At 42.8% G+C, this 24,970-nt stretch overlaps 1 protein-coding gene across 1 annotated transcript in view; it reads right to left on the bottom strand.

Moving 5' to 3' along the window:
- ahr2g (aryl hydrocarbon receptor 2 gamma) overlaps nt 1-22,415 on the bottom strand; it is a 75,444-nt gene extending 53,029 nt beyond the window's left edge. Inside the window, 2 exon segments of the mRNA NM_001123565.1 lie at nt 13,603-13,790; nt 21,986-22,415. Coding sequence (NP_001117037.1) covers nt 13,603-13,790; nt 21,986-22,044 — 247 coding nt within the window. The 5' untranslated portion in view covers nt 22,045-22,415.
- Between the last annotated feature and the right edge of the window lie 2,555 nt (nt 22,416-24,970).

The raw sequence follows: 24,970 nt of genomic DNA, 5'->3' as shown, positions 1-24,970 counted from the left end.
ACCTTCCAGACCCCATGTCATTTGACAGGTGGTGGCGGTGGGACAGAGTGCGTCAAGCTGAGCGACGACGCAGCAGCTAAAATAAGACCTGTAATATCTCTCTCTCTCTCTCTCTCTCGCCCTCCCTGCCGCCATATCCCAGCAACACCAAGAGCCCATGCTGAAAAGGGGCTCCTGGTTTTCTGACATCAACACCCTGTGTTGCACTGTGTGTGCGTGTTCTTGAGGTTCGCTGACAGACAAGGGCACCTCGTCTGTATGTCCCCAGCGCTAATACAGGAGACCTTGACAGGCAGAGAGAACTGATTGAGAGACCCCCCCCCCCCCACCACCTCCTCGCCCCAGCCCCAGCTCCACTGACAGATCCCGGGCCCTGCTCTCACACCTCCCCTGGGGACCAAGAGGAAAGAGAGCCCTATCTCTTCCTGTGTGCCTCGCAACCCACAACACTGCGAAACAGTACGACTATGAGAGTTTGCGGAAGACAGGAAGAGAAGATTGGAGAGCGGACATGACCGGGTGTCCAAAGTGATTCTGCTGTCTGAGCAGGGAGGAAGCGATGGCCAGAGCCTCTCTCTGGAAGAACAGATATTCTACGTATCTGTCCGTCACTTCTTACATTGCACATATTGTAGCTGCTGGAGTTATTTTCTCTACTTCAAGTTTGCCTCAAGTTTGCTTGCTTTACACAACTCTTGCCAGGGGAAATGTTGTTTTCAGTTCAAGTTCAACATTTCTGCTTTTTAAAAGAGATATAGCACTGTAACAAGGGCCAGGTAAGCACAATACATTTACACAAGCTTGGTAGTGAAATATAAACTATTATCTTTGCCCAACAAGCCCATACTGTCTTATTTCCCCATGAATTATGGCTTTGATTCCACAGATTAAGGATATGTCGGGAAACAGCTATCACACTCCACTGGGGAATTCTGTAATCTGCTCCAACAAGTCTTTCAGTGTTTAGTGTGTTGACTTCGAAGATGCAATTCATGCTAAGCAGAAGAGGGTGAAAGGTGCAAACATTTGATAAGGGAGAGAAAGAAAAGACAGAGAAAAAGAGAGAGCAATAATGGAGGAGAGTGAGAGGGAGAAAAAGGAGTGAGCAAAAGAGAGTGATATAAACAAAGAGAGTGAGTGAGAGAGAGAGAGAGAGAGGCGTAGATTAGAGAGAGGCGTAGATTAGAGAGAGGTGTAGAATAAACAATGGATTCTGACAAGACATGCAGGCTGGTTTGTTCTGTTTTACTTCTTACCTTCCTGCCAGATCTCCACTTCTCCACCTCTTTATTCTAAGAACCCACGTGGTGCTCTGCCTATGTAAACGTTCATTCATAACTCTGGGGGAGGGGAATGCCTGCCAGTAATTTTCCACCGCCATGATGTTAAACCAGTGTCTTGATGTGATGTGATGTCAGGTGAGGTCGACGTGTATGTGCAGTCTGGTGCAACATGTTTCATGGTCTGTGCCATGACAGTGGGTGAAATTGTTCCGTCATTATGTGTCAGTGGAAGAAAATACATGAGTTTCAGAAGGAAGTCTTCATGGAAGAAACCGAGAAAACGTTTCTCAGAAACAGAAAATCCGAAGAGGCAAACACTTCTCATTAAAAAAAAGAAGTTGAGTCAGGAATAGGGCTGTTGTGGTGACCGTATTAACGCCACACCAGAGGTCACGAGCCATGAAGGCAGTCAAATTGCACGTGACCGTTTAGTCGCGGTAATTAGGCTTCTCCAAGCGCTGATGCTGCTGATGGTCATTAGTAGCCTACCAAACTTGCTAACTACCTGGTTCTCAGTACTCTACTGTCCCTCTAATCCAGGGCTGCCCAACCTTCTTCCTGGAGATCTACTGTCCTGTGGCTTTTCAGTCCAACCCTATTTAATACACCTGATTCTACTAATTAGCTGCTCAACAAGACCTTAACTAGCTGAATCAGATATGCTAAATTAGGGTTGGACTGAAAACCTACAGGACATTAGATCTCCAGGAAGAGGGTTGGGCAGCCCTGCTCTAATCAATCTGACATCAATGCAAATGTTGCGCAACATTTCTATAGGCTATGCAATTGCGTGAGAAAACAGTGATGGCCTCTACTAAAAAGAGGAGGCTCCCATCAGCTTCTCTAGGCTAGGCCTACTATATTTATTTATTAACTTTCCTAATATAGAGCACATTGTTTATCTTTACAACAGGAGTATAGCCTACATGGCTGGCATGAAAATGAACCAGGGGAAAAGTGTCCTCCATTCGCTATTTAAATGCATAGATGACATGTACTTTTCACCGCTGCCCCTGTTTCGAGACAGATGCATGATAATGGTCCATTCTAAATCAAAACAAATGTCACACATATATTATTTAGTATATGTAAAAATGACATTAAATCAAGAACAGTCTGATGGGTGACAATACTTGACTGTTACTTGTGAATTATATATTATCACTTGTGTATGATGCCCAGCACTAAAAAACTCTCTCTTTTTTTGACTTTTTCTAATCATAGTCGCACACCTCATGTAGCCTAGCCCATAGGCCTATAGGTTTTGATAAGGTTGGTATCACAACTAAAGTGGCCAAACAACTTCTTAAAATTAAGCACATTAATCCGCTCATGGAAACATATTTTTCCTCCCAGAAACACTAGATCATTGCTGCTCTTATGAATCATCATGGCAGGTATGTACCTGATGCACGTTCTTATTCAACAGTCTTCTGCACAGGAACACACTCAGCTGTTCGTACAAACTCAGGGAAGTGGACTGTTGGAAATGGATATTCCCTTCCTGAGTCATGTTATCACCTGAAGGATACAATTAGAACTGCAGCTAACCGAACATCACAGCCCAGTCCTATCCAGACTTGTCCAGCCCAGCCCTGAACAACGATGACCATCCAAGATCCTGCATCTAATCCCCGTCTCTCCCCAGCAGCCGGAGGAGCAGGCAAAGAGCCAGCGCTAGATCAGAGCCAGGGGTGAAGAGCTGGAGCGGAGGTTAGCGGGCACCTTGCTGCTCTGAGACACCAAGCATCAAGCCACAGTGAGGCATTCCTATTCGGCCTGACTTCCTATGATCCACTCAGTCTGAACAAAGAGAGCTTCCTGTTTACATAAAGGAGATCACTCAACATGCTCACCGGGTTTCCTCAGATAAATGACCGAGGAGCACACACACACAGCGTGTTTTACTATCCTTGTGGGGACCTAAAATGTATTTCCATTCAAAATCCTATTTTCAATAACCCTAAAATGAACCCTTACACTAATTCTTAAAAAAATACATGTTTTTTTACTTTTACCCCTTTTCCTCCCCAACTGGTAGTTACGGTCTTTTCCCATCTCTGCAACTCCCCTACGGACTTGGGAGAGGTGAAGTTTGAGAGCCATGCATCCTCCAAAACACGAGCCTGCCAAGCCGCACTGCTTGCCTAACCCAGAAGCCAGCCGCACCAACGTGTCAGAGGAAACACTGTCCAACTGGTGACCGAAGTCGGCTTGCAGGCACCCGGCCCTCCACAAAGAGTTGCTGGAGCGCGACGGGACAAGGAAATCCCAGCCAGCCAAACCCTCCCCTAACACGGACGATGCTGAGCCAATTGTGAGCTGCCTCATGGGTCTCCCGGTCGGCAGTGACACAGCCTGGGATCAAACCTCGGGCTGTAGTGACACCTCAAGCACTGTAACTCAACCACTGCGTCACTCGGGAGGCCCCATTATACTAATTCTAACCCTGAACCTAACCCCTGAGCGTAAAACGCTATAGTGTTCTTTGAAATAATACTTTTTCCGTATTCTAATGTTACCCAAGACCTTCATAAACAACCAAAGGAGTATTCTTACAATAACATATAAGAAATGTATTTATTAGACTGTAGGAATGTTGGAGTCAAAATTACTAGTTTTGGCATGAAGTAGGGGTCCCTCAAGATGTATCTAGTGTTAAGTCGCACCGTTCTCATGACACAGTGTAGAAGGAGAACTCTATTATACATCCCGTATGTATTCTCTAGAAGACGTTTCATTCAATGAAAATAAAGGAATCGTTTTTCCCCCCTCCTTGACTATCTCTTCTGTTGTGGGGTTGTTAGTATCGGCGTGTGTGACTTAGTGACAGCTGAATAACACTGGAGGTTAATAAAAAAAAGGGGCGAAAACATAACAGCTGTCCTTCAGAGAGATGAAGTTTCTCTCCGTTTCCTTTCCTCTTGCCAAAAGTTGAACTCATGCATCAGAAACGAGAAGTGATAATTCACCAAGCCCCTCCTCCCCCCTTATAAAACCCCACAACCCCTAATTATCTCTGTTCCCATCAATCTCGATCGGATTTCTCAATAATAAGGAAGAGCATCAAATGCATTACTTAGCCAAATCTGCTGGGTAGGGGCATATCCCCCCCCCAAAAAAAACTCAACTGGACGTAATGGACCAGCCGATCCCTTTCAAGTTGGTGTAGGTCTGCAAAAGAGAACAAAGCAATAGGAAGCTAAAGTGCCATATTTCCTGCTGCTCTTTTCTTGTTATTATCATGCAGCCACTTCTGTTGTTTCTCAGTGAAAAACAGGAGTAGCCTACAGAAAGAGGAGTAGGCCTACAGAAAGAAACAGGAGTAGGCCTACAGAAAGAGGAGTAGACCTACAGAAAGAAACAGGAGTAGGCCTACAGAAAGAAGCAGGAGTAGTCCTACAGAAAGAAACAGGAGTAGGCCTACAGAAAGAAACAGGAGTAGGCCTACAGAAAGAAACAAGAGTAGGCCTACAGAAAGAAACAGGAGTAGCAGTACATAAAATAAATAGGAGTAGGCCTACAGAAAGAAACAGGAGTAGGCCTACAGAAAGAAACAAGAGTAGGCCTACAGAAAGAAACAGGAGTAGCAGTACATAAAATAAATAGGAGTAGGCCTACAGAAAGAAACAGGAGTTGGCCTACAGAAAGAGGAGTAGGCCTACAGAAAGAAACAGGAGTTGGCCTACAGAAAGAGGAGTAGGCCTACAGAAAGAAACAGGAGTAAGCCTACAGAAAGAGGAGTAGACCTACAGAAAGAAACAGGAGTAGGCCTACAGAAAGAAACAGGAGTAAGCCTACAGAAAGAGGAGTAGACCTACAGAAAGAAACAGGAGTAGGCCTACAGAAAGAGGAGTAGGCCTACAGAAAGAAACAAGAGTAGGCCTACAGAAAGAAACAGGAGTAGCAGTACATAAAATAAATAGGAGTAGGCCTACAGAAAGAAACAGGAGTAGGCCTACAGAAAGAAACAAGAGTAGGCCTACAGAAAGAAACAGGAGTAGCAGTACATAAAATAAATAGGAGTAGGCCTACAGAAAGAAACAGGAGTTGGCCTACAGAAAGAGGAGTAGGCCTACAGAAAGAAACAGGAGTTGGCCTACAGAAAGAGGAGTAGGCCTACAGAAAGAAACAGGAGTAAGCCTACAGAAAGAGGAGTAGACCTACAGAAAGAAACAGGAGTAGGCCTACAGAAAGAAACAGGAGTAAGCCTACAGAAAGAGGAGTAGACCTACAGAAAGAAACAGGAGTAGGCCTACAGAAAGAGGAGTAGGCCTACAGAAAGAAACAAGAGTAGGCCTACAGAAAGAAACAGGAGTAGCAGTACATAAAATAAATAGGAGTAGGCCTACAGAAAGAAACAGGAGTAGGCCTACATAAAGAAAGGAGTAGGCCTACAGAAAGAAACAGGAGTAGGCCTACAGAAATAAAGGAGTAGGCCTACAGAAAGAAACAGGAGTAAGCCTACAGAAAGAAATAGGAGTAGGCCTACAGAAAGAAACATGAGTAGGCCTACAGAAAGAAACAGGAGTAGGCCTACAGAAAGAGGAGTAGACCTACAGAAAGAAACAGGAGTAGGCCTACAGAAAGAGGAGTAGGCCTACAGAAAGAAACAAGAGTAGGCCTACAGAAAGAAACAGGAGTAGCAGTACATAAAATAAATAGGAGTAGGCCTACAGAAAGAAACAGGAGTAGGCCTACAGAAAGAAACAAGAGTAGGCCTACAGAAAGAAACAGGAGTAGCAGTACATAAAATAAATAGGAGTAGGCCTACAGAAAGAAACAGGAGTTGGCCTACAGAAAGAGGAGTAGGCCTACAGAAAGAAACAGGAGTTGGCCTACAGAAAGAGGAGTAGGCCTACAGAAAGAAACAGGAGTAAGCCTACAGAAAGAGGAGTAGACCTACAGAAAGAAACAGGAGTAGGCCTACAGAAAGAAACAGGAGTAAGCCTACAGAAAGAGGAGTAGACCTACAGAAAGAAACAGGAGTAGGCCTACAGAAAGAGGAGTAGGCCTACAGAAAGAAACAAGAGTAGGCCTACAGAAAGAAACAGGAGTAGCAGTACATAAAATAAATAGGAGTAGGCCTACAGAAAGAAACAGGAGTAGGCTTACATAAAGAAATAGGAGTAGGTCTACAGAAATAAATAGGAGTAGGCATACAGAAATAAACAGGAGTAGACCTACAGAAAGAAACAGGAGTAGGCATACAGAAAGAAATAGGAGTAGGCCTATAGAAAGAAACATGAGTAGGTCTACAGAAAGAAACATGAGTAGATCTACATAAAGAAATAGGAGTAGGTCTACAGAAAGAAACAGGAGTAAGCCTACAGAAAGTAATAGGACTAGGCCTTCAGAAAGAAATAGGAGTAGGTCTATAGAAAGAAATAGGAGTAAGCCTACAGAAAGAAATAGGAGTAGGTCTACAGAAAGAAATAGGAGTAGGTCTACAGAAAGAAATAGGAGTAGGTCTACAGAAAGAAATAGGAGTAGGTCTACAGAAAGAAATAGGAGTAGGTCTACAGAAAGAAACAGGAGTAGATCTACAAGTCTCTTTGGGGACATTCATTCATTTGTCTCTGTCGTCTCATCATGGCTCGGTCCATGAGAACCCCTTTCGACTTTCCCTCTCAACTGACCACTCTTTTTCAACTAGTGTGGGAGCTATTACGAAAGACCCTTTTTCTTATACTTACTTTTCAAATTACAATAGCAACGTTGGACATTGTCTTCTCCAAGCATTGATTTTCCTGGTCCTATTTGTTTTCTATCCATTGTATTCTTCCATAGAGAGAAAGTTATACGGCTTCTCCATTGTTGATAGGAAAAAAAGAAGCAGTTTGTTTCAGAGGGAGGCAGAACATCAATATTTGTTTTGGCTGGAGTCATTCAGTCTAACGTAATGGGACCTGTCCATAATGACACCCTATTCCCTACATAGTGCACTACTTTTGATCAGAGCTGGTCAAAAGTAGTGCACTTTGTAGGGAATATAGCGCTATTTGGGATGCAGATATTGGTCTTTGTAAAGTTCTAACAGTAATTTCTTATGTGGAAAAAAAGGAAATTCCACTCTCTCGTTCACACACACACACACGCACGCACGCACACACACACACACACAAACACACACACACACAAACACACACACGAAAAGGGCTTGAGCTCTACGAGGAACATGACATTGAAAGCTGTAGGTCATTAGGGCCAGTCTCAACCTGTCCTGCATGGTGACCATTAACCTGGCCTGATTGAGACAGCCTTACTCGACTGCTGCTGATATCTGTCTGACCTTATGAATCCTGTGGTCATCTTGTGATTGGTTGTACGAACCACTCAACCTCTGTGATTGGTTCAATGCACACCTTAACCCTAACAGTAACTCTTCCCTTACTCATCTCTGACCACCTTTTACTCAAAAATTTAATATCTGGATATTGTAGCAATCAATGCCCTACAATGCATAAGTCTTTATTTTGAGCATTTTAAGATAGACATTTCTTGTCAAATTCAATCCCAAATATGGGTAGAGACCCCAGTGATATTTTAGTTCAAATACAGTACAGGGCTAGGGTTTCAGTGCTAGCTAGCAGTTGGTATAACTGGAGGAATCTGCTGGGTTTGTGATACGGTTTAGTTGGCATGTGGCAGATTCCTCAGTCTTAGCACTTCGCCTGCAATGTAATTTGATCATAACTCAAACACAGGACCTCGACACCATCTGGAAAGTAGAGGTGCTCACTCTAACCAGACATAGATATTGTACATGTACCAACTGTTTGGCCTTGTGTTTGATAGCCATTACAGAGAGGGCGCTGCTCAATAAGTTGGAACTTCAAATTGTAAAAAACGTCAGGGGTGGAGCCTGTTTACCCTGTGCCCAATCTAAGCAAGCCAGCGAGATGATCAAGATGGTCATGAAGCAACACTGGAGTAAATTACAGAGAACATGATCTGTGGCAACCACTGAACTGCACTCCTTTACGAAGCTAGATTTTCCCAGGTCCACCCAACCCACCCAACGCAGGACTCCATCTTAGCCATCTCAGCTAGCATAAGGCCATGACTATTGGCTTGCCCTCTGAAGCACAACCCAGTCAAAACACAGCAGCAAGCGGCTAGCTGCTCAAGTAGAAACATGCCCAAGCACCCGCTGAAGACCCCCTGTGCCACAAGAAAACGGAGAGAAGAAAACGCCTAGAGTTGAAAAAAAAAGGAAAAAAGCACGTTAAAGTTTGGCTTTTATGGCTTATATGCCTTTTTTTGTTTGTTTACTCAGTGTGTACTGATCTGTAAATCATCAGCCGGTCTTGACATCATTGTGTTAAATGGGTGGTAGTTGGTAATATCACTGTGGTTAAATAATCACCATTGTTGTTATTCTTATTGCGGTGCCCCCGGGGACATTCCTACGGCACTATAACTATGTGTCATAGTGAAAGAACTAATGTTGACTAGTCTGGTTCTTCAAAAACAGATTTCAACTGTGACAGAGTGACTCATGTTTTAGTCAGGTTGTGACATTATAGGCTCATAAACCACTATGTTGTTGGTGCATCTTACACCCCCCCCCCCCCGTTTTGGTGTTTGGGAAACCCTGGTGTCTAGGTAGTCAACAACAACATGTCAAAACCTTGAGCCTGCCAGAGCCTGTGAGATTGTTCTGGGAGGTCAAGGGTTTAGAGGTCACTGCTAATGGTGACAGGGAACATTCCTCTCTGTCTCTGTGACTTCTCACTCCATTTCATCGTGTTATGTCCTGGAGCAGTGTGTGTGTGTGTGTGTGTGTGTGTGTGTGTGTGTGTGTGTGTGTGTGTGTGTGTGTGTGTGTGTGTGTGTGTGTGTGTGTGTGTGTGTGTGCGCGTAGCCCTCAATGTGTCTACAATGTCAAACATTACCCAGCTGAACATGTCCAGACACCATCCTGCTCACTAACCCCACTTACTCAATGTAGTTACAATGGCGTCACATAGACAGACGAGAAGAATGGTAATAACAATGCAAATGGACCTGGTGTGTGATCATGCATGTTACAAATCGCATCCACCCTTCAGGCAGCTATTTATGACTAGATGACTTCAAAATCCACAAAGGGATACAAGGTCAATGTTGAGATGACACGTGCATTACAGTCATTTGAGTGTATGAACACCTAAACACATATTTCTCTAACCCTGGGTCTGTGACATCATAACTGTGTGAATACTGAATCTGTGCCATGATTTCTCTCTGTACCGATTAAGAAAAGCTGCATTATCCAAATATTGGTCAATGATGTTCTGTTTGGTTTTAGGATTAAGCATTTAGCGTGTGTTTAGTCTCAGCGGGAACATTTGTTTCTCAGCAAAAATGCAGCCCAGTCACTCTACTTTTTGTTTGACCTGCACATGCACTAACGTTGAATCCAACCCTGTGTTGTATCTACGTCACCGACAGTAACACCCACAACACTCAAGTCTCACTCTGTCAACACTTCGTAACAAACAAGAGCAACTGAAAGAGATCCATTCAAAGAAGATTTCAGTTCAGAATAATAACAAATAAGACCAAATGTATGTCACACAGGAAGTGAAATGAAGCACAGTTGCCATAGTCCATCCTTATTACAACCTCAGTACAACCTCAGTATAACCGTACCATGACCCCAGGAGAATGTGAGATTGGTTAGCATGGAAGGGGTCAAAGGTGACTGTCTCAGTAGCTTGTTTATCATGTTTTACAGCCTGCGTCTGTTGGGGCATGCTAGCGACCCGACCTGCACCCCTCCCTATTCCCCAAAGCAAAATCCTAATGCTGGAAAAACATCTGGGAAAGCCATGGAAGGTGGTGGGGGAAGGGGTGTGAAATCGCCACAGAGGCCCAAGACAGGATACAGCGAGGAGGGGGGGTGGGAAGGGGTAGGGGTAACGGCATCACTAGTGGAGATAAAGTTGGGAGGCGTACATAATGGAGGAGTGTTCTTCAATCCTGTTTCCTAGGAACCCACAGGCTTTTGTTCTAGCCCAGCACCAACACAAATTCAACTGAAATACAAATGATCAGGCTCTTCATTATGAGTTGAATCTGACATGTCAGTAGTACTATGCTAGAACAGAAACCTGCACACCTTGCAGGTCCACAGGAACATGAAGAACACTACAGGTATATTTCAGTTATAATGGGACACGGCCTATTCATCGTTTCTTTAACACTGCTCTAAGATGTAGAGCTAGAACGTGACAGGGGTTAGGCCTACCAGTAATCTAGACGTCAGATCTGTCACTAGGCAAACACAGCTGACTCCGACAGCAGTCCCTCGTGTTGTGGTTGTGCAGCCAGCCAGCAATGTTCCAGAACTCCCCTCCCCAAACCTGCCCCTCCATCCCTCCATCCCCAGCAGGCAGGCAGCCTCAGATCCCAGAGGCGATAAACAGGCTTCACAGAGACAAAGACCAGTGCTAAGCAGGGAGACAACGCACAGGGAGGAGGTGGAAAGATGGATGTGTGCGTTGTGTGCGTGGGTGTGTGTGTGTGTGTGTGCGTGGGTGTTGTGGGGTGGTTGACCGATGGAGCTCACACAAGCCTATCGTGACGGATAAAGGTAAAGCAGTGCTTCAGTATATTTTCTGTCGACAATCATGACTGTCTCCGAGTTACTTTCTGGATAAAATGTTGATTTTCATCAATGCAGACCACTGTTAGGAACCAAAGATCCAATGATCAGCATTACTGGCCCAATAGATCCCAGGATGCCTTCTCCCTGTCTGCTGACAGTAACACACACACACACACACACACACACACACACACACACACACACACACACACACACACACACACACACACACACACACACACAGTATTTATCTCCCCCGGGTTTCTGCACTCTGCATGGGCCCCTCTGCTACAGAGTCTGTCTGTTGTCTCACCATAGAGTCACATGGATTCAGGGTGGTGATCTTTCAACTTCACTGACCCCAGTTCAGAGTCGTACAGTGTCAAACCTCCATTCCCACACTATCACTGACACTCACTGACACTCCCTTTCTTCACAGTGTCAGCCAAGTGAAACACAGAGATAAGAACCACATGGTACGAAGAAGGCCTTGAAAGACCACTGTCCATATTGCAGTAGTGAATGCATGGTGAGCTCAGCCACACAAATCTATTAACCTTCACTGTTATTCCCCCATGTGTAGACTTTGTTAATATGGGAATAATGTTGCAACTACAAGCTGTTTTGTGAGGTCATGCACCTTCTGATTCATTCTCAATCAGAAGATAGTTGAGAGATATCAAGTGTGGAAATGGTTGATTGACACTTCCACTCTGAACTGAGGTCACACACTAAAGATAACCACCATGGTCAGACAACAGATAGATTATGTAGCAGTGGGGCCCCTGCAGAGAGCAGACACCCAGGGGACATTAAAACACAGTACTTTCAGCAGACAGGGAGAGAAAGCAAACTGGGGTTTGGTGGGCCAGTAGGTTGACGATCATGGGGAAGGCACAAAGTGCTGCTTATGTGGACGCCTTACGGCTCGAGGCCGGCCTCCTTCCCGTCATCCTTTAGTGGTCTGTGATTGAGGCGAGGGGCAAGACAGAGCAGGTCCAGCTTGGACCTCAGAGTACAGAGGTCTCTTTCTCCTGAGCCAAACATCCAGCCACTTCAACCCACTCTGAGCTCTCCATACATCTACATAGCTCAGGCATGACCAAAGCGTATTATGGTCATAAATTAAAAGCGGGCAAGGGGAGTTGACCGCCACCGCATGTTTGAGGATGACCAAAGGGCTGTGACCGCCACAGCACGTTTGAGGTTGACCAAAAATTGCATCATTGAGAAAATGTGTGTATAAAATATATAAGGCCCACTTTAAGTAGAGTTGAACTAGTTCTAGTATCTTTAATAGCAACTAATAATGGAAAAATGCTAATATATTGTATATGACAATCAATTTCCGGACCATTCCGTGCAAGCACAGTACACCACTCTACTTGGATCCTGTTGCATTTGTTTGGGGAGGGGGAGTTTGTGAACTTCACACAGGCCGATGAGGAAGGAGTACGGGAGGGAACAGAAGAAGGAAAGGAGGGTAAGCGGTTGCACAGGAAGTAGAGTGTGGGTGGAGTTCAAGGCCTGACTTCCAACTCCCTCCACAAGCCCTCTCTGTCCTTTTGACCCTCTCTGTTGCTCCATAAGAGAAAGAGAGAGGGGGGATAGAGAGAGAGGGGGAGAAAGAGAGAGAGAGAGAGAGAGAGAGAGAGAGAGAGAGAGAGAGAGAGAGAGAGAGAGAGGATGAGGGAGAGAGGCTCTGCTGCCGCTCTTGCTGTTGTGTGTGTTGTTGTGGTGTCAAAAAAGGATGGAAACAAAACGGGATCTCCTAACCGCTTTTGGGCTTGCAGCTCATGACTACTCACACTGTGTACGGCCATCGCCCTGGCAACGTTTACTTAGTGACTCAATAAACGCATGTCTCCATTCATTACAATTAACACCTTTAGTTGCCAAGGAAGTTATGTCCAAAACATACACTATGCAAAGGGCCTTGTCTGATTTGCCTTTGTTGTTGTTGCAGAGTGTTTATAGCTAACAACTATGTCGGTGGATGCCCCAGACTAAAAATAAAAATAGTCTGTTCTTTCGGAGTGTCTGTTAGCTCCCGTCATGGCCTGGCTTGCAACGAAGCCGCAGTCTGCTTCTAATTGATGCTATTTTGGACAGAGCAACGTGAGGAAACGTTGTGTGTGGCAGAAACACTAGCAGGACAGTCAATCCTGCCTGGTGTGCGTATGTGTGTGCGTGCGTGCGTGAGTGTGCGCGCGTGTGTGTGCAATGCTAGCTAACATCTCCGACCAAATGAATATCCTCTGCTGTTTTGGGAGTTAAGAGGGGCCGGAAAGTTAAGAGGAGCCAGGCGGTGGGGGGACGAGGATGCGCGATGATATTTAGAACATGTGTTGCCGCTCGACAGGAAAAGGAAGCTTGCGTCTGGCCATGTGACACTCTGAGGTACCATATTTCTGTCTGTCCTCTACTCAACACTCGGCCTCAGAGACTCAAAGTGCAATTAACATGGCAACACAGATATAGACCATTTCCTGAGAGAAATAGAGAAGGAGAGAGAGAGAGATGCAGAAAGAGACAGCGAGTGGAAGACTAGTAGTCAAGAGTTGAGAAGCGAGGCGAATAGAAGGGAGAAAAAGAAGCCTCAAACCAAAAACTACAGATCTCAATCTAACAGTCTTCACCTCTGCCGTAAGAGCTAGCCACAATGTTGCCTATGAGGCAGCTAAAGTGTTGGTTTATCTATGAGTCCGAGTATTTGACACTCACCATTGAAGAAGCTCTTGACCTTGAGGTATCCCACACTGAGCCGAAGCACAGACAGCTTGTCCAGCCTCGCACGCACATCCTCTGAGAATGGCAACAGCCCGGTCAACTTATCCAGCTCTCCGTTCAGCCGATCCCTGTGGCGCTTCGACGGGTTCGACTTGATGCCATCTGTAGGAGGGGGTTTAGGACTGAAAAAGAGAGAAAAACAAGATAACGTTCAATGATGGGGGTTTGAAATTGATGCAGGGTTTTTTTTATGGTCCCCCGTTTCAACCCGAGACCTTGGTCTTTCTATTACTGTTGAAAAGAGTCTTCTAAGATATGCTGGTGCTGAGAATTACACACAAGAGTAGAAAGTGTGACAAGCACCCTGGTCTCTGCTACACAGCATGGTTTCTCTTGTAAAAAATATTTTGGTAAAGAAGAGAATGGAATAGTAGTGCATATCTTACATGGAATCTGATTTCATTTTATTGTAATGTGAAAATGCCTGATCAATTTAGTCCTTAATGAAGTTGGATCTACTCTATGATTTTAGCCGTGTGCTATTCGGGTTAGGGTATTCCCCTGTCCACTGTTAGGTTGCTGTCGAAGTGAATAGTGGCGCTAAAGAAGATTCTAAGGCTGCTGAAAATCATACATAGGGCCACTTCAGGAAATGAAATGTGATCCAGACCCAAAAACCTCCAAGAACAATTGTCTTTTAGAGAGATGTCTCAAGTTTGCAAACGCGCAAAATGGCTCCCTATTCCCTATAGCACATGTCAAACTCAAGGCCAGAGGGCAATTTGAGTAAAGAAATATACAGTTGAAGTCGGAAGTTTACATACACTAAGGCTGGAGTCATTAAAACTCATTTTTCAACCACTCCACAAATTTCTTGTTAACAAACTATAGTTTTGGCAAGTTGGTTAGGACATCTACTTTGTGCACGACACAAGTAATTTTTCCAACAATTGTTTACAGACAGATTATTTCACATACAATTCACTGTATCACAATTCCAGTGGGTCAGAAGTTGACTGCCTTTAAAAAGCTTGGAAAATTCCAGAAAATCATGTCATGGCTTTAGAAGCTTCTGATAGGCTAATTGACATCATCTGAGTCAATTGGAGGTGTACCTGTGGATGTATTTCAAGGCCTACCTTCAAACTCAGTGCCTCTTTGCTTGACATAATGGGAAAATCAAAAGAAATAAGCCAAGACCTCAGAAAAAAAATTGTTGACCTCAACAAGTCTGGTTCATCCTTGGGAGCAATTTCCAAATGCCTGAAGGTACCACGTTCATCTGTACAAACAATAGTACACAAGTATAAACACCATGGGACCACGCAGCCGTCATACCACTCAGGAAGGAGACGTTTTCTGTCTCCTAGAGATGAACGTACTTTGGTGCAAAATGTGCAAATCAATCCCAGAACAACAGCAAAGGACCTTGTGAAGATGCTGGAGGAAACAGGTACAAAAGTATCTATATCCACAGTAAAACGATTCCTATATCGACATAACCTGAAAGGCCGCTCAGCGATGAATAAGCCACTGTTCCAAAACCGCCATAAAAAAGCCAGGCTTCGGTTTGCAGCTGGTCTGATGAAACAAAAACAGAACTGTTTGGCCATAATGACCATCATTATGTTTGGAGGAAAAAGGGGGACGCTTGCAAGCCGAAGAACACCATCCAAACCGTGAAGCATGGGGGTGGCAACATCATGTTGTGGGGGTGTTTTGCTGCAGGAGTTATTGGTGCACTTCACAAAATAGATGGCATCATGAGGCAGGGAAAATTATGTGGATATATTGAAGCAACATCTCAAGACATCAGTCAGGAAGTTAAAGCTTGGTTGCAAATGGGTCTTCCAAATGGACAATGACCCCAAGCATACTTCCAAAGTTGTGGCAAGATGGCTTAAGGACAACAAGGTCAAGGTATTGGAGTGGCCATCACAAAGCCCTGACCTCAATCCAAAAGAAAATAGGTAGGAACTGAAAAAGTGTGTGCAAGCAAGGAGGCCTATAAACCTGACTCAGTTACACCAGCTCTGTCAGGTGGAATGGGCCAACATTCACCCACCGTATTGTGGGAAGCTTGTGGAAGGATACCCGGAATGTTTGACCCAAGTTAAACAATTTAAAGGCAATGCTACCAAATACTAATTGAGTGTATGCAAACTTCTGACCCACTGGGAATGTGATGAAAGAAATAAAAGCTAAAATAAATCATTCTCTCTACTATTATTCTGACACTTCACATTCTTAAAATAAAGTCATGATCCTAACTGACCTAAAACAGGGAATTTTTACTAGGATTAAATGTCAGGAATTGTGAAAAACTGAGTTTAAATGTATTTGGCTAAGGTGTATGTAAACTGTATATGCTGAACAAAAATATACACGCAACATGCAACAACTTTGACGATTTTACTGAGCTACAGTTCATATAAGGAAATCAGTCAATTTAAATAAATTAATTAGGCCCTAATCTATGGATTTCACATGACTGGGCAGGAGCGCAGCCAATCAGAATTAGTTTTTTCCCACAAAAGGGCTTTATTACAGACATAAATACTCCTCAGTTTCATCAGCTGTCCAGGTGTCTGGTCTCAGACGATCCTGCAGGTGAAGAAGCCGGATATGGAGGTTCGGTGTTGGCATGGTTACACGTGGCCTGCGGTTGTAAGGCCGTTTGGACGTACTGCCACATTTTAAAAATCGTTGGAGGCGACTTATGTTCGAGAAATTAACATGAAATTATCTGTTAACAGCTTTGGCGAACATTCCTGTAGTCAGCATGCCAATTGCACGCTCCCTCAAAACTTGAGACATCTGTGGCATTGTGTTGTGACAAAACTGCACATTTAAGTGGCCTTTTATTGTCCCCAGCACAAGGTGCACCTGTGTAATGATCCTGCTGTTTAATCAGCTTCTTGATATGCCACACTTGTCAGGTGGATGGATTATCTTGGCAAAGGAGAAATCCTCACCAACAGAGATATAAACAAATTTGTGCACAGAATTTGAGACAAAAAAGCTTTTTGTGCATATGGACAATTTCTGGGATCTTTTATTTCATGAAACATGGCACATCATATGTTGCGTTTATATTTTTGCTCAGTATATACAGTATAGTCTCTTCACTCTGTCCAGCTAGCTAACAGTCGTCGAAATGAAAGCTTGACAGTCAATAAGCATCGAACATTCCAGAAAGCGATAGAGAACAAGTTTTTTGCAAATTTTGACGACAAGCTAAATTTTAACTGCGGCCTGCCGGACCTCGGTGAAGATTGAATGCGGCCCGCGTGGAACATTTGTTTGACATCCCGGCCCTATAGCATCAAAAGTAGTGAACTATAAGGAATACGGTGTCATTTCCGATACAAACAGAGACTCGGTCCCCTTTGATAGTTGAAGAGTAGCTGAAACAGATGTGATTCTCAACCTCAAGTAAAGAACCAGGTCATTGGTGCAGTATGACATCATCCTGACTCCTCACAAATACAGGCCGCTGTGTCCCAGGTGTTTGTCTTAGAGTAAGTCTCACCAAACACCTTTGGGTCACAGCTACTATACTCTCTCTGGCATATTCCTAGAAACATACTTAACTCTCTTTGTAAACTGTCAAATAGCATAATTAATCCATTATAATGTTCAACTAACTACAAAAGGCCTTAAGTCCAAGAGCTTATATTAGGCTGGTCAGAGTTGTTTTAGGCATTTGATAAGCAAGGCAATATTAGCGTTGTGTGTCAAGTATACTGTACATCATAATCATCTATTTCAACAAAAACGATGTGAAACATTTTCTTGGAAATGAACTGTCATAGACATATAAGAAAAATTGAAAAAATGTATTATAAATGAACGGTCATAAACATATAAGAAAAACTGAAAAATGTATTAGAAATGATTTGTCATAGACATAGATCACATTTCAAACCCTAAACATTATAATGTTGTTAACACAGTGTGTCATTGTCTACTCTTACCAATCCTTAAAACCAACAACCTCTCCCACTTCAGAATTTCCTGGTTCAATGTTTGGGAGAACTTTGTCTTGAGAAACCAAGCCATTGTTGTCAAATGGAGAGGTCTGTTGTAACCCAACACTGTATTTTCACCACCAAGGGCTTACCGAAGGGATTTCAACAGTAACTCAAGCCAGAGGTTTGGAACCAAATTACACAATCCCCGAAAACAAGGGAAAGTGACGACACCAGAGACTGGCCTTGGGGACAATAGGCCCTTCATTCAGACCGTCTCTGTCCATCCTCCGTCAGTTGGATTCCATCTTGGATTCCTCACACAGACGGAGGTACCTTCATTGTTGTAGCACAGGTGTTATCACAAGTTAATGACAAATTCCAAGTGACATTAGCATGTTTTGATATGGGTGCATGTAGTTCAATGTTACAGTAGTGTATTCTTAACCACTGCAAGGACCACACAGTGATGTTTACATACTTATATATTTCTAATAACATAAGTGCTAGCTTCTTGTAGCATTTTGGCTTACATAATTAAAATGGCCAACCTTCCCATAAACAGTTCAAACCAGACGGCCTAGATCTGAACCAAAATAGATAACAGGCCAGTCTTCCAAAGGTCAAGCTGATGGCTGAACAGAGGAGGCGCGATAGAGGAACCAGATCTAGGTCATCTGACTTTGAGTGTTGTAATCGACAACTGACACAAGAGGCCTGTGCACGTTTGGAAACAGCGGGGCCCAGGCCTGGATTCAAATAGTATTTGTTTCCATCAAATACTTTCAACATTTGACTTAGCCTGCACGGACTGCCAGATTGGCAGGGTTTTTTCCCTTTTGGGCCTATTCTATTGGTTCTTTTGCGCCAGGCAAGCTCAACCAAGGGCAGTTAAAGTATTTGAAAGTGCACAAATACTTTTTGAGCCCGGCTCTGGTAAGGTCATTCCCACCCTGATAACATCCAGTAGAACTCCATGGACATCTGTCTCTGGTCCACCTCAACAAGACAAGACTGGAATTAAACTCAGATGGCTCAACCTGCAGCGTTCGTCTTGCCCACCTCGCTGGCTCTCTCACCATTACTCTTACTGTAGGTCCAATTCTTAAAACAATGGGTGTGTAGTGTTATCTATCTTGGCAGAGTTTTACCATCTTATTGCAAGACTGCTTTCCCAGACTCCCAAACAAAGGTATTTTGTCTGAGTCAGTGTAACAACAACCCTGAATAAGATTAGGTTTTATGTCTAAAATAATTACATCAAAAGTGTCTAACATTCTTTCCAAACTGTTTGGCAAAGAAGAAAAAAAAGACAAGGAAAATACTGTCTAACATTCCTTCCAAACAGTCAGGACACTGTCTGTGAAGTAATGGTGAAGGTAGAAGCCACACCTATGGATAGGGAATAGGGGTCCCTTAAAGTACAGCTTTAAAATGTGGGAAAGTGAATGCATGCCCCTCCATGGTCATCACCATCAAAGTCATATTAATCCATTGACATACTTGCTGCCAAAAATAGCCGAGTCACTTCTGGCTCATTGGGTCAAGTGTTCCCGTAATGAGCTTCTGGTGAGGCCTGTTACAGTTAATGTAGCCATGTGACATCACTGACAAGTGGCAGGCCAGGGGTGGAGAGGTGGCCGAGGGTCTGGTGTAGACTGGAGAGCCAGGGTCTAACCTGTCTGTCTGTCTGTCTGTGTGTCTGTCTTTGTGTGTCTGTTTCCATGCCTGCCTGCCTGCCTGCCTATCTGTCTGTATGTCTATACATCTGTTAGATAATGTGAAATGTTTGCTAAATTGTTGGATCACTCTCATTTGATTCACAAAGGCATGACAAAGAGTCATGGATTTTCTGTTCTAAAAGGGATTTTTCCTAGTGGAAAACTCACCAACTAAAAGTCTGTGACCAAGTGAGAATGGCTGACTCAGTATCATACTCAGAGCAATATCTACTAAAACACTAGCGATGCATCCCAAACGACATCCTATTCCGTATATAGCACACTACATTTGACCAGCGAGCCCTATCCTGGTCAAAAGTAGTGGACTATATACGGAATAGAGTGCCGTTTGAGAGGCAGCCTACGCCTGGTCTGCACACAGCAGCCACACAATGATATCATTGTGGAGGTAGAAAAAGCTCACTCTATTGGACATTATAGAACTGTAGACACTGTCTACTGCTGTAGGTAATGTTATGTCATCAATCTTCTCTTTTTAAAAGGCCAACAAGTTACCCTGTGCCATTGTTCCAACCTTCTGGAAATGTGATAGAGGGAGAGAGCAATGAAAAGAGAACGTTTCCATATAGGGCTGACAGAAAGTTGGGAGATTGGAGAAAGAAAATACTTTTTAAAAGTGAGCAGAATACTTGCTGTTGCTAATAGGGTCGTAAGGTTATAAGTAGGTGTCACGCCCTGACCTTAGAGATCCCTTTTATTCTCTATTTGGTTAGGTCAGGGTGTGACTAGGGTGGGAAATCTATGTTTTCTATTTCTTTGTTGGCCGGGTATGGTTCTCAATCAGAGGCAGCTGTCTATCGTTGTCTCTGATTGGGGATCATACTTAGGCAGCCTTTTTTCCCACCTTAGGTTGTGGGATCTTGTTTTTGCATAGGTGCTGTGTTGCCTGCAAAACTTTACGTTCGTTTTGTATTTTGTTGTTTTTGTCGGTGTTCATTTTAAAAGTAAAATGTTCGCCTACCACGCTGCACCATGGTCCAATGTTTACGACGAGCGTAACAGTAGGTAATAATAAAGTAATTACTCGTACTTATTAACTCATTGAGTCCCACCGTATCGCTCGTGAGTTTTAGACTTCTAACCCCTTTTAAACATTGTGTGTTTGAGCTAGTCTTGTACCATTGGAATCGTCTATATCTTCTGCATCCGTAAATACCAACCATTAGTCTGTTTGATTAGCGGGGGCTGAGCTAGAGCGGTGTTTGTGAGACAAGGGCGGAACCCGAAGGATCCCGGGGGCGGGTCTTTTATACAAAAATATCTGGAGAGTCCGAATGGTTTGAGCTACAAACTATTAAAAGCTCTCTATGAAACGCTAAGACTCTCACAAACACGCACGTTTTTTGCTCTACTATGCGTACAAGCCACACAAGGGTCATTAAAAGGTAAGGGGTTCTCCAATATCCAATATCTCCAATATAGAAGATCATTGGAAATCCCTGGACATGTGTCTATAACACTGTATGCTCACATAGCTGCTGACACAAACTCCAAACTCAACACAGTTGTCAGTAACTAGTTGGATAATCTTTTTCCAGTGAGCAAACAATTGATGTACTTACAGCATTCATATAAATTCATTTTTTTATCAGGTTTGTGCTTAGACGGAACTTATCTTTTTATTGACATCTCATGAATGCAACTGTTTATGTAAATATAAGGGCTGTACATGCAGATAAATGAAAGTCAGATAAACGAAAATAAGATTTTTGCTGGAATCTTGGGACAAATGTCCTGAATAGTGCAATATATTTAAACATAAAAAAAAAAGATTTGTTCAAGTGAAATTTTTTTGCCAGAAAATACAACTGTGTAACTGTGTGACTTAGAAATATGGTAATTTGCATAGGAAAAAATTAAGAAATAAAAAAAAGTTTGTCCTCATGATCTGAAAAAAACGCAGGACTATCAGATTACAACATTTCGGCCCAAATTCCCTTGCTCTCCCCATGTAAGCATTGCGTGAGAGCGCAGTCAATTTTCAACTTGATTATGACTAATGCAAGAGTACCATTTCCATGCCAGACCATATCTACACACCAAAATTAAATCCTAAGGTAACCCTAATGACTTGAGGAAGCATTTATAGTAGGCTGCTGTGGAAAATACTGAGAACTTAAATAGAGATTGTATAGATAAAAAAATCGAATGAAAATGGTGTGGAACGAGACAGTAGGCTAAATCAGTTTGGTATCGTTGCATCTGCAGAATCACTGCAGATACCCAGAGCTATACCAACATTACGCAAAACTTAAACACAAACCCAGTATCATAATATGCATATTATTCATAGAATATGATCAATTATAGATTGATACATAACACGTCAAGCAATGTGTGTATCGTCAAAAGACCGTCATGCATTCACCCATAAAGTTATGATAAAAAGTGGTGAACATGCACATCGGTCTTATTTGCGTAACTTGATTTAGTAAAGCTCAGAACCCATAGCCTATAGTGAAAATAAGTGCCACACGATAGGCTACACAAAGTCTACTATTCACATAATAGTAGAATAACCTTCAAACGAAACATTTAGTTTATTGTTTTGTATCGTTCTAACCTGTATTAGTAGCATTGGTTGACCTGTAAGATAATGTAACCATTCCTTTACACAAAGTAGCCGTATCTTTTAACTTGAAAATTATATTCAGAGTTGCTTACATTTTCTGAACAGGCTTCTTCCGTTTCTTAGCTGCATACTGCGCCGTACTCCCCAACATAATGTCTCCCTAAGAAAGTCTATAGAATAAGACTATCCTATACGTGTCCCTCTTATTGTTGCAGGTCGTTTTCGAAGACACACGACTAGATACAGCTCTGTATAATGTAAATATCCACAAGGAGTCCGCCGATGTACAGAACGTCTTATACGTCGACGCTCCAAATATGAACAGAAACTATTCCTCTTGGTAGACCAGACCGACAAAATCCAAAATTGCTTTTTGATACAAAAGTTTAGGAAACTTTTCAAACTGCACAGCAGCTATAAATGGCGTGCGTGATCCGAATACATTTGACTCCTTCCTTTTTTAAATATTTTTATTTTTTTGAAGCTGTCATTCCTAATGCATTAACATACTGTACACTCCCCCAGTGGGGCGAGAGTAATGGCTGCTTTTTCTGCTACTCCAACCAATCCAGCAGCAGGTACAGTAGGGCTGCTCGCTATTGGTGCAAAGCGCTTCCAGGAAATATAACACAAAGAGAGAGAGAGATATACCTTTAAAGGGGCAATCTGCGATTCAAACAATAATAGAGCGGTGACCCCGCCACTGTTTATGGTAAATATCCCGAGGGATGGGGCTTGAGAAATGTATCCACTCTGAAATTATTAGGCAGAGGCACAGAGCTTTGGATGCAAGGACTGAGCATCCATCATATCAAAATCATAGTTGTAACCATGTATTGAGGCTATACAGTGATCGTTTCTAATTACATTACTAATTACAAACAATAGAGTAAAACAAGCATATATTTTGGGTTCTGATGGGGTACGACAGCTGAACTAAGCTCAAGAGGTAGTTAGAATTTACATTATTCAAGAATCAATACAGTATCATTAATTTACATGTCAAAAATTGGTTAAGAAATTGCAGATTGCCCCTTTAATGGTGGAGTTGTTGATATATACAACAAGGACAAACTGTACATATTGTACTTACATAATCGTTTGCAACCTTTGATATCATGGAGAATGCGCTCAGAGCTATGTGCAATAACCAATCTCAATTTAAATGCTGGCTATTGTCCTGGGCCTCTAACTTTATATTGGAATGCTAGATTAAAACATTTTTAATATACACCGTTTCAGATCATTTTATGTTAGTGCATGGACTTTGGCAACCAGACATTTCCAAAGCCACTTTCTCCCATGCAGTAGAAGATAATAGATAGCCAGGTATTCCCTGGCTGCAGGGCTCTACCATAACCCTGTTACACTGTGGTTGTGCATGGTTCTATGATGCTGGGAGCTTTTCAGACGCTCTTCCCATTAAGATGACTTATTGCTTCTGGTTCAATCATGAATGTGGTAATGGTTGCCTAGGGTTGTCTTGAAGAGTTGTTTGTTTATTTCAACAAAGATATCCTGTTATGTCCACGGGCTTTCGAAACTCCCCAAACCACAATCCATTAAATACACTTGCAAACTATGGACAGTTACTGTAAAAGGCCTTGTTTTATTCCTCTTCCTCTGTGATGGCTTGGCCAATGGATCCTAGTAGTAGGACAGTATTTCCAGCACATGATAATACTGGATAATTCAATTCTGAGGGAAACTGAAGTGAATGATTAACACTGACAATAGAGACTTACTGGTAAATATTCAACAACTTCAATGAAACACAATAGACAGGATTATAATCACATAGAACATAAACTAATAGAATAAAATAGAGCCTCACTGTATCATGACTGTGCTACTACCAATCATGTGGCACAGGCCAGGGAGGCCAATGTTTGCTAACACGTTGATCTGTTCTATACTCAGGCTGCAGTGGTGTTGTCACCCCAGACTGTGATTGGTTTGGTTGGGTCGCCCCAGGCATTGCTGTGGAGAACCTCTGACTGACCATATTCACCACAGAGCATGGAACTATCTGCAGCACACGTATTGAAACAGTGTCAGTAGAGACAAACAGTCACAGAAAGGACAGTAAAGCACACCACAGAATAGCTGACAGCTTTGACTTGGCTGGCAGAGAGGAGTGATATGTAATGTGTAAAATCAACTCACTTGACACTCCACAAAGTAGGTCCCCATACAACAGCAGGCCATGGTTGCAAGTGAACTTCTTTGAAAAAGTAGGAGTTCAATCTATACCCTTCATTATTGTTCAATCTGTCACCCTTTACTCCTACACCCTGTCAGTAAACACTGAATAGAGGATTGGGGTTGAAAAGGTCTCTCTGTTCTTGGTCTTGTTGATTAATCAGTCGACCACAAAGTATTTTGGCTTCATATATTCAGCTGCTGGCATTGACATAGTGTTCCAACAGATTTCATAACCGCTGTTTATGTGTGGATCCACATATTGACAAACTATTTGCCCAATTGTCAACTGAAGCAGTGTATTGGGGTTTGCACTATAATGGAAACTTTTAACACATGAAATCAACAAACATTACTGTAGCACTAAAGCTTAATTGAATATAAATCGTGACAAATGTATGTTGAGAAATACAGTGATATAAACACAAAGGCTAAATTGAGTGTAATTCAAGAATTAACACCAGCTGGTTATTTTGTGCCTGCTTTTTTTTGCGTCTGTTTCCCCCCTATTAACAACACTAACCAGAAATCATTTGGTATAGCTGCCTATTAAAGGGTCCTATCCAAGCAAGTATTGGGAATCACCGTCATAGCCACTGGAGGGAAAGTCTCCGCTATAGTGAAGAACAAAAGAACACATGGGAAAACCTATTTCGTTACCATAGAGCCACTGTTGTTGGCGCTTATAAACAAACCAGTTACAAGTAAGCAGCTATTTATGATATGCCACCATCTGGCACCATGAAATTACTTTTACGGTTGAAAATACATCCAGTTAAATTAAAGTTTGACTTGCAATAAAGAAAATCTGTCCGGATTACATACAGGAAACTGACACACAGACCTTAGTTAGTGAAGTTGTCTTGGTAGCACTG

This window comes from Salmo salar, chromosome ssa17, assembly GCF_905237065.1.
Source record: "Salmo salar chromosome ssa17, Ssal_v3.1, whole genome shotgun sequence".
In the NCBI taxonomy this organism is placed as follows: Eukaryota; Metazoa; Chordata; class Actinopteri; order Salmoniformes; family Salmonidae; genus Salmo; species Salmo salar.
This window is presented reverse-complemented; position numbering and strand designations above follow the sequence as displayed.